Genomic DNA, 11,052 nt, shown 5'->3' with positions numbered 1-11,052 from the left:
GCACTCTATCCAGGGGGACAGCTTGAGGCTCTGTCTCAAAAAAAAAAAAAAAAAAAAAAAAAATACTACTATCCACGGCTATGCTGTATCTCAGAGTAGATTATCCAAATTTGTTTGGTTCTTATGGCAAGATTCCACATATCAAGGTAGTCACCTGAAGCTTTATTCACATGTCTTTGTTACTGAGTTTAGATAGTGAAAGATAACCTATATTTTAAGCTAAAATACATTACAGACCTGACATTCCCCCCTAAATGTTTTCGTATACATCTCTTTAAAAATAAGCATTGTCTACAGAACCATTCTATTCTGACTAACAAAATTGACAGCTATTTCCTTATCGTCTGTCATGCAGATCCATCCCAGTCCACTCAAATCCCTCAGATTTCCCTCACCTGTCTCTCATGCTGGTTTGTTCAAGCCAGGATCCAGTGAAGGACTTTGTTAAACAGACGTTTTGTTCATTTTAGTAAAATATATGGGCCTTACATTTATCAGTATTAAATTCGATTTTGATGATAGTGCCTCTTGGGACTAGTCCAGTAATCACCAAACTTTGTCTTAAATGGCCAGGTAGTAAAGATTTTGGGCTTGTGGTTCATTCTGTCTTTGTCGCAGCTACTTAGCTTTGCCATGTCATTACAGAAACACATGAGCATGGCTGTATTCCAATAAAACTTTAACAAAGCAGACACTGGTTACTTGGCTGTAGTGTGCTGACCTATTGTGATATTTTTTTTTTCCCATCTGTAACAGGGTCTGTTCTCCAATTTTGCAGCAATTCATTAAATAATAACCGTTTGCTTAAAATATTTAACTATCTGTGAATCCTTCAAATAGTAATAGCGGCCATTTAATGGACACATGGTGTATGCTATGTACTGGACATAGATAATCACATTTAATCTTTAACAGCATCCTTTGAGATGTAGGTGATGTTATCATCAGTTTACAGAAGAGAAAATGAAGATCAGAGAGAGGTTAGGACATGGACCCGCTGCCACATAGCTAAATGTTAACACTAAGTTAGAAGCCCACTTTTGTAAGATTTATGCTATACTATCAAATAAATATGAGAGAACATTCTTCCTTCCAAAGGCAGAATGTTAGGTTGTCTGCATCTTGGCCATAGGTGTATGTTGAAAAACTGCCAAGTAATGTGTCAGAATCAGGGCATAAAATGTCTGTTTCCTAATCTGCTATTATAAAGAACATAAGATTAATTTGGATGGCATGTCTTACTTTTAGAAAAGAGATGAGTTATCCATGTCTAGGAGCCCACGTGGGGTTACGTTGTGTTTGCAGATTGATCTATTAGGAAGTCTTCCCCTGCTTCTGCCATTTCTCAAGTCACAGATAGGAATGTTGTGGTTAAACCTTCGAGGCCCCTCTGGCCTCAGCACCAACTGGAATGCATTTAAAGTAGCTACTTTTCTGGAATCAGTTTTTTTGGCTTTCCATTATGTTGTATGGTTGTCTTTGGTTTATTTTTATGACAGTGTTGAAAATGTAAAATGTAGTAGTCTTTGATAAATTTTTCTTAAATGCCAGGAGGTGGCAGTGTTTTCCAGGTGATGATGTAAGGTTGCTGTTTGTTGTGCTTGCTGCAGAAATGGTTTTGAATACTACTAGGTCAGGACCTAAACAACAGATATGTTTCTGTCCATGAAAATCAATGAGCAAAGAAGCTGCTTCAGCTTCTGTGGTGCATTGGAATAGAAACCTAGAAATGATATTTCCTGAAGGTAGGACAGCCACAGATTTGAACTCTGAAGGAGATTTTTGACAAATCAAACTCATACCAGCATTTACTTGAGAAATAGGACAAAACACCTCAAATATATCTTAATACTAGGTCTCGGGCAGTGGATAAACTCTTGATATTTATATTTAAATCAAAATGGAAACAATCTTATTTTTCTTATAGTAAACCTAATACATATCTGTTATTTAAAAAAAATCCAGACTGCAGAAAAACAGAAGAAAAAAATAAAGTCGCTCTGATATGCCAACTTTCTGAATAAAATAGGTATTAACATTTTGGCAGTTATAAATATATAAATGCAGATGTAGAGATATGAACCAAAATGAACTCATAATCAAGCATATTTTTTTCTACTCCAACAAACATTATGGACCGCTGTCTATATCCATGTAATTTTGTGATTTTTATAAAATCTATTTAGTAAGCTTGACACCTGTAGCACAATGGTTACAGCACCAGCCATATACACGCAGGGTAGTAGGTTCGAACCCGGCCTGGGCCAGCTAAACAACAATGACAACTGCAACAAAAAATAGCTGGGTGTTATCGTGGACACCTGTAGTCCCAGCTACTTGGGAGGCTAAGGCAAGAGAATCGCTTAAGCCCAAGAATTGGAGGTTGCTGCGAGCTGTGACATCACAGCACTCTACTAAGGGCGACAGAGTAAAACTCTGTCTCGAAAAAAGGGAAAAAGTTAAAATATTAAGCATTCAACTTAAATTCTTTCCAATATAAGAAATTAGAAAAAGAATAGAATAAACATGTGGAAGGAATGAAATGATGGACATAGGCAAAAAAAATTTAATAGAGGGTCAGCTGCTGAGAGTTTGTTCTTTGAAGAAACTTACCAAAGTAGAAGAGCCTTTCATCAAGATTGATGAGGGGAATGAAGGCAGAGTAAGTGATACTAGGATAAAAGGGGGCTGGAGGACACCATGAAGGACTGTACTTCAGTAAATTTTAAAATTTAGAAGAAATGGAAAATGTCCCAGGCAAATTTAATATACCAAAACTGACATAAGAAAATCAAATACCTTAGGTTGTCTGAGCATTCTTTTTAAAAAATTGAATTTGTTGGCTCAGTGCCTATGGCTCAAGCAGCTAAGGCGCCAGCCACATATACCTGAGCTAGTCTGGGCCACCAAACAACAATGACAACTGCAACCAAAAAATAGCCAGGCATTGTTGCAGGCGCCTGTAGTCCCGGCTACTTGGGAGGCGGAGGCAAGAGAATCGCTTGAGCCCAGGAGTTGGAGGTTGCTGGGGAGTGTGATGCCACAGCACTCTACCCAGGGCGACAGCTTGAGGCTCTGTGTCAAAAAAAAATGGAATTAGTTATATAAGAGCCATCAAACAAGAAACAAGTCCAAACAATTTTCAGATAATGTCTTCTGATCTATCTTCCAGAAAATTAAAAAGAAAAGAAACTTATGTAATGAGTCTAGTGTAACCTTTTTACTCAAATCAGATAATGCCTGACACGATAGCAATATTATAAGCTAATTCTACTTATTAACATAGCTATATCAGTCCTAAATGAATATTAGCAAACCAAATCCATCAATTTTTTTTTAAAAATTGTGACTTAATTGGGTTTAGAAATATAATACTTTATATGTGTGATAAGTTTAAGTGTACTATATGTGAATGATAAGACACTAATTAAATTGAGTAGGGTTTTCTGGCGGCACCCATAGCCCAGTGGATGGGGCGCTGGCCACATACACTGAGGCTTTTGGTTTTGAACCCAGCCAGGCCTGCTAAACAACAATGACAACTGCAACAGAAAAATAGCCAGGTGTTGTGCCAGGCGCCTGTAGTCCTAACTATTTGGGAAGCTGAGGCAAGAGAATAGCTTAAACCTAAGAGTTTGAGGTTGCTGTGATGGCACAGCACTCTACCAAGGGTGACATAATGAAACTTTCTGAATGAAAAAAAAAAGAGTAGGGCTTTCTTTGGGAAGGATGAGGTTATAATTGGGAAGAAATGCATAGGGAGATATCAGTTGTATCAAAAGGTTTGTTTTTAAGCTGAATAATGTGTATATAGTTGTTCATTGTATTCTTTTTGCCCTTTTTTATATCTGAAATATGTTAACACTGTAGTGTTAATGGTTAATAGGCTTAACAGCCTTGAGAGTTTAAATGTCACTTTCAAATACTGTATTTTTTATAGAGTTAAACACATTCCTCTTGGAGCATTACAGACCAGTAAACAACAAGAAAAACTTATATGAAAGCCACCATGAAATATAAAGTATACTACCTATGCTTTTCATGAATATTTTGTTAAACAGCTTGGGGGTGGGAGACTTAGTTCTTTTCTTTTCTTTTTTTTTTTAATTTTTATTTTTCAAGACAGTTTCACTCTGCAGCCCTGGGTAGAGTGCCATGGTATCGTAGCTCACAACAACCTCAAACTCTTGGGTATAAGCAATCCTTTTGTCTCAGCCACAACACCATAGCTATTTTTAGGGACAGGGTCTCGCTCTGGTTCAGGCTGATCTCAAACTCTTAAGCTCAGTCAGTCCACCCACTTCGGTCTCCCAGAGTGCTGGGTTTACAGGCAAGAGCCACTATGCTGACCTATATTCATATGAAAATAGGTGGTTTGGGAAGTAAGTTTCAGCCTTGCTAACAGTTTTTTTCCATGCCTAGAATTAATAGTTTGCAATTCTATATAATTTAATATAGAATTTTAATAGAATTTTATAGAATTAAATAGAAATTTAATATAGACAGAATATTGGAATGTTGGATTTTACAGAATTTGTTTACTAAATATTATAATTGAACATTGACTATGTGTCACATATGGTGTTGAGCCATGGGAATGTGTAGACCTTTAAGACTTAGTGTTTGACCTCAAGAAGCTTAGAATTGGTAGGAGAAATAGATGATTCTGATGTTTAACTGTAGGCACCATAATAAACAATTCGGAATATTTCTTTCCTCAAGGGAATTAATTTCTACTATCTTTCCTACACCCATTGTGTTGTTTTAATTTAAACAAAGTTAATATGTATATATTTTCAGGAATAACCTAAAGCCTTTTGAACTACTAATGTTTATTCAGGTAGAATTTTTTCACCCATTGAAAAATTATTTCACTACCTTAAAGCCAGAAGGGACACAAGAGATTCTTTGTAGAAACTGAGACTTATCCGTTTCACTGGGCTGCCATTCTAGCTATCTCATCTAAAAGGGATATAATATTTTAGTTGTTAACAGGGAATCTTTGTTAATAGCCAGTACTATTGTCTTTATCTACAAGGTAAGGAAACTGATTGCAAATGGGTCTTTTTTTCATACTTCTTCAAAAAATGTGAGGTCTTTCATGTAGAGTGCCTCTTAATAGGAAACCGTTTTAGTAAAAGAGTATTTTCTGACCATGCTTGCCAATTTACGCATCTAAAATATGAACACTTAGTAACTTATGGTGAACTACTGCCATGACCTCATTTTTAGAATTGAAGTTGCCAAAATGTTGAAACAAACATCAGTTTTGAATTCACTTCAAGGCTTTGGCTTCACAAAGATTTGCTTTACCCCTTCCTTCTTGACTCATTTTTACCCTATATGTTGTCTTTGTATTGTCCTCTCAGGCAGTTTAGTAATTTAGAACTGTTGGATGAAAAAAAAAAAAAAAAACCTGTGATGAAACAGTGGTATAGTTCCTTCATACAGAATTTTTCCTTAAGTAGTTGCTTTGTGTAGCTTATCTCCAAGTATGTGTGGCAGTTAGAGTTAGGTTTTGCATTAACTAAAAAATCCACTGTGAGGACAATTGGTTTTTCTCTCACTCACACTCAGGAGATCCAGACCTAGAATTAGGAAGTACAGGGTAAGGAGATTCACAGCATCTCAAGGACCAGGCCACTCTGTCTTACTGTTCTACCATGCTCATTATCCGATGGTCCAGAATTGGCTGCTTTGAGCTCCAGCTCTCACATCCAAACTCCAGGCAAATGAAGAGCAGAAAGGCAAAAGGAGTCCTTGCTGGTATAGTAGGTTGCTCTAAGCCAGTGGTTCTCAACCTTCCTAATGCCATGATGTATTTTCATTGTTACAAAGGGGTCGCGACCCACACATTGAGAACCGCTGCTCTCAGCAGACTTTCCAGAAGGCACATACACCATTTCACATTATGTTTATTGACCAGAACATAAAATAGTCGTGTGGCCACTTGGTTATACCTGTTACCAGAGAGCCTGAAAACTTTTGTATTTTATTTCTGCCACAATGTACCCAGCTAGACATCTGGATTGTGGTCTTTATGAAGGCAGGGTTGAATGGATGTCAGGGTGAGTAACCAGAAACTTAACAGAAAGCCTGAAGGTGTTCAGATGGCTCAGTAACAAACTGCACTGTAACGTAATCACAAGAAATGAATGATTTTAAGAAATCTTTGATCTGCTTGTTCACTTGAACATATTTCATCAATAATCATTGTCCTTCATTGTGTTATTTTCTAGAAATATATGCAAAGTACTTATTATATATTTTTTGTAATTCTCATAACACTGACAAGCACTCTCTCTTCTGCGTGACAGTTGAGAACACTGAGACACAGTTGGATTATATAACTTGTCCAAGTTTTTACAGCTAGTAAGCGATGAGTCAGAGGGTGAGCATGCTGCTTAAGAGAAGTGGTAATAGACTGCCTGCATTCCTCTGCTTATTAACCTGCCTGCCTGTATACCAGCCAGCAGTTCTCATCGTCTCCCCTACAACTTGTTATAATGGTTTGAGGTAGCTGAAACATGCACAGGGAACAGAAAAACAAAAGTATACACAGATTGAAGGGAATATGGAAATGTAAGAGTGAGAGAGTGATACATAGAATTGAATGCTGTAGTGTCCTATAGCAGTCTTTATTTATTTATTTTTTAAACAGAGTCTCACTGTGTCACCCTTGGTAGGGTGCTGTGGCATCACAGCTCACAGCAACCTCAAACTCTTGGGCTCAAGCCATTCTCTTGCCTCAGCCTCCCAAGTAGTTGGGACTACAGGCGCCTGGCACAACGCCTGGCTATTTTTCTGTTGCAGTTGTCATTGTTGTTTAGCTGGCCCAGGGCCGGGTTTGAACTCACCAGCCTGGGTGTATGTGGCCCGCGCCCTACCCACTGAGCTACAGGCACCACCATGTATAGTAGTCTTAAAAGTCTTGGTCTATGGCTTTGCCAAATGTTCTATCAGAAACTTAAACAGAAAAACAAGACTGAATTTTTGACTTTGGCACCTTCATTGGTTTAGTCATGATAGTCTGAATCCTTATAAAGAATACTGGTTTTTCACATGGGACTTAAGGAATCTTAATTATATTGTATTTTTACATGAGACACAGGAATTTTAATTATATTGCATTTTTACTGTTTTCTGATTTTCTTTTTGTGATGATAGTTAAGCCAAATTGCCACTGATTATTTCTTAAGGTGTGAAAACCCAAAGAGAATTTTTAGCTGGACATGGGTCATGTGCTTAGTAAAAACCAGGGCTTGTTTGTTTATACAAATACTCTTATAGAGATTTTGGAAAATATACATTGGAAGATTTTTATCTTGATAAAAATGGTACTGTGCTAATAACAACTCTTTGTTAGACCAGCCCCCTCTACAAGTTTGTGAGCTCCTGAGGACAAAAGACTTTGACTGATTCACTTTTTCCATTTAGTATCCTCAGTGCATAGAAGGTATTCAGAAAGTGAATAGTAAATCAATGGTTAGTAAATAAGAAAAGTCTGTGGCTCGGTGCCTATAGCTCACCAGCCACATACACCAGAGCTGGCGGATTCGAATCCAGTCTGGGCCTGCCAAACAGCAATGACAACTATAACCAAAACATAGCTGGGTGTTTTGGTGGGCACTTACAGTTCCAGCTACTTGGAAGGCTGAGGCAAGAGAATCGCTTAAGCCCAGGCACTCTACCCAGGGCGACAGCTTGAGGCTCTGTCTCAAAAAAAAAAAAAAAGAAAAGTCAAGTCTGTTAATAAAGGTTATAATTAATATTTCTATTTTTTTAAACTTAAGTCAGTTACTGTGCCCAAAATAGAGAAAAGTAAGTCATTCTTTTTACAGGGCCAGAAAGTTGTATGAAGTGGATTATATACCACTAATGGTCAGACATTGGGATCACAAAGTCCAGCCCTTGAACATAGTATTTTTGGGGAATCATCTTAACTGTGGAGTGTTGTAGGTTGTAAAGGAGAGTAGCAGGTGATAACTCTGGCAAGTTCCTGGCATGTAAAAGTTATTATTTAAGGAAAGAAAGGTGTTCTGATTTTGAAGGATATTATGTGGCACACTATCTTTTAAAAAATAACATTTTTAGTGGGAAGAAGAAAGGACATGATTTGATTCTATTAACATTTGAAAAATAAATATAGAATGTAAAAAAAAGGCTGTAATTTCAAGATTGTGAAAAATATTACGTCATTAAATATGAAATGTTCGATTTTGAATCAAAAGTTTAGTTTATTACATCTCAAACAAGAAGCAGTACAATTAATCAAAGTATGCAATGAAACTATGGACGCAATTTTGACATCTTAGTGGTAGCTTGTTTATGCCAGCAGTAAAGAAGCCTGGCAGGCAAGTGGTGACACATTTGGGAAAGGCGTTTTCTGCATCTTGTTGAAGTGGTCCAAATCCTGGAAGAAGTGGTTGGTAGTCATCTGGTGCAGAGTCTGGTGAATACAGTGGATGAGAGTTTCCACGTCCAACGTCTATAGTTTGCGCAGCGTTGTTTGTGCTATGGTGGTTGAGCGTTGTCTTTTAAGAGGATTAGCATGTCTGTATTGACCAATCTTGGCTGCTTACCTGTAAGCATCCTCCTCGTGTCATCCAATTGGTTGCAGTAGACATCTGCTGTCATTGACTGACTAGGTTTCACGGAGCTATAGTAGATGATACAAGCCACCAAATAGATACCATTAGTGTTTTTGGACCATTGTGCCAAACACTTATGATTGACAAAAAGAATACATCTTTCCTCGCACATTAATATACAGTGTAGAAATGGTTGACCTTTATGTCGTAACAGTAAGGAAAGGCAAGCTTTGAGCCAATTTCTCTTCTGACAATCATGTGGAACTCATGTTTCTAGCTTCTTGGTGATTTGTTTCATGTCACGTACTGTTGGAATAGCAATGTCAGACTTTGCTGCTAATTCACTTGTAGGTTGAGATGAATGCGCCTCCACAGTAGCTTTCAGCACATTATCATCCACACTGGCCTCAGGTCACCAGTGTGGCTCATTCTCAAGATTAAAATCACCAGAACGGACTTCTCAAATCAACATCATAGTGTACGTTCATTAGCCGCATCCTTCCTAACCACTTCATTGGTATTTCAGACGGTCTCCGCTGTCCCGGATCCGTGATGGAACTCATATTTAAAAATAACGTGAATTTTTGACTTGTCCGTGGTTTCACAAAAATTGCTCTAAAAAATATGAAAGATAATAAGCCAAAATGTGCATTTGGGAGAATGAGGATGTACCTTCACAACTAAAACGAACAAAGAAAAACTGTCAAAGTTATCAACTGTCAAACTTAGCACTTAATGAAATCGGACATTTCTTACTTAATAACCTAATAAATTAACAGAACGTTTAAATTTAATGACTTTAATCTGTTTTATTTCTCAGGATGTGATCTTCGTGGTGGGAAGCTAAGTTTTTAAACTACCCCAATGGATGCAGACAGTGATGTTGCATTGGACATTCTAATTACAAATGTAGTCTGTGTTTTTAGAACAAGATGCCATTTGAACTTAAGGAAGATTGCTTTGGAGGGAGCAAATGTAATTTATAAGCGTGATGTTGGAGTAAGTATCTTATTTTGGTGTGTGTGTACTACATGGCCTAATTTTATAGTTCTCTGAGTGACACTAAAATGTATCTATTCTACAGATAGTTTATGAGCACCTTATCACGTGCTAGTTGTCCTGGATACAACAGTGAACCTTGTAGAAGTGACCCCTCCTCTCATGGAGGCAGCAGCTTTTGGAGATACAATTCCTATATTAAGTCTTAGCAAAGAACGCATTGATGAGAGATATTTTATTCTCTCGGTTTCTTTTAACTGAAGAAAACAGTCTTTATAATTTCTTGTATTCTTATTAAAATATATTTGAATGATACCCTAATTTTTATATGAATTATCGTACCTTTGTTTAGTTAACCAAGATAGATGATTTTCTTTCATAATAAATTCCTGAAAACAATGTTGTTCCTGTCTTAACCTGGACATGTTAGAGTTTAGCTTTTGTTAAACCCGTAATATTTTAAAGCCTTAGAATTAATAAATAATAAAACCTTCATTGTTCGAAATTAATGCTATAAATGACAGTAGGTTATTTATTTTGCATTTATAAACCAAAGATTGATAAGATAGATATATTTTATCATTTATTATAATAAGAAGAATGTGTCTGAAGTCTCTATTTAGCTGTAAAAATTAGATGCCAGTATGTCTGCGTAAATTGTTATTAGTTCTTATACTAGGTAAATTTTGAGCGTCCCCAGGTTTAAGAACTTTCTAGTTTGATAGTATAACATAGGACAGAAGGAAGAGCTCAAAATGTAACAGAAGTTTCAAGGAGAAATCTCCAATTCATTTGAATGTATATTATTCAGTAAATATTGATGTTTTTCTGTTTCTTATACATAATGGATGTATAGGATTTTCACAAATGAAAAGTTACAGTGAACATTTCACTGAAAATTGAAAATTTCAATTGATATATTATCTTAAAAGTTGGTTAGTTGGTTCTGGGTCTGTTTATACTCACTTGATAGGTTACTTTATTCCAACCCATAGCTTTAAATGCTTTCACATCTAAGGAATCTCAAATTTCATTTCAAGCTCCAACATTTGTCCTTCCCGTGAGATTTCCATATTGAAATTGAGTATGTAATAAACATCTCAACTGTAAGATACAGAAAATAGTGTTGGGTGCTGTGAAGCAGAATAAAGCAGGACTAGGAATGGGAAAATAAGGAATGGGTGCTTCTGTGGAATAGTCAGGGAAGGCCTCTCTGTGGAGGTGACAGCTAGTGAGAGATCTAAATCAAGAGAATATTGAGGGGAGAATATTCCACGTGAAAATAGCAACCACTGTGAAGCTCCTGAGCTGTGAAGTTTGGCACACGGAGGGCCCATGCAAATCCCAGTTATGTGAGTGCAGTGAAGTGAGAGCTGAAATGTTTATGTACTTGTATGACATTGATTTCAAGTAGATGGTGAGAGGTTTTTAAAGATCTTGCTTTTTTTTTTTTTTTTTTTTT

General features: G+C 36.8%; 1 protein-coding gene across 1 annotated transcript in view; it reads left to right on the top strand.

Annotated features, from left to right (window-relative positions):
* Nucleotides 1-11,052, top strand: part of TBPL1 (TATA-box binding protein like 1) — a 34,841-nt gene that overhangs the window by 18,095 nt on the left and 5,694 nt on the right. Inside the window, exon 2 of the mRNA XM_023513506.1 lies at nucleotides 9,412-9,644. Coding sequence (XP_023369274.1) covers nucleotides 9,456-9,644 — 189 coding nt within the window. The 5' untranslated portion in view covers nucleotides 9,412-9,455. The remainder of the gene's footprint in view (nucleotides 1-9,411; nucleotides 9,645-11,052) is intronic.

This window comes from Otolemur garnettii, unplaced genomic scaffold, assembly GCF_000181295.1.
Source record: "Otolemur garnettii isolate 467f Iridium unplaced genomic scaffold, OtoGar3 scaffold00042, whole genome shotgun sequence".
NCBI classification, from domain to species: Eukaryota; Metazoa; Chordata; class Mammalia; order Primates; family Galagidae; genus Otolemur; species Otolemur garnettii.
Note: the sequence above shows the minus strand (reverse complement) of the source record. Positions and strands in the feature narration are given on the sequence as shown.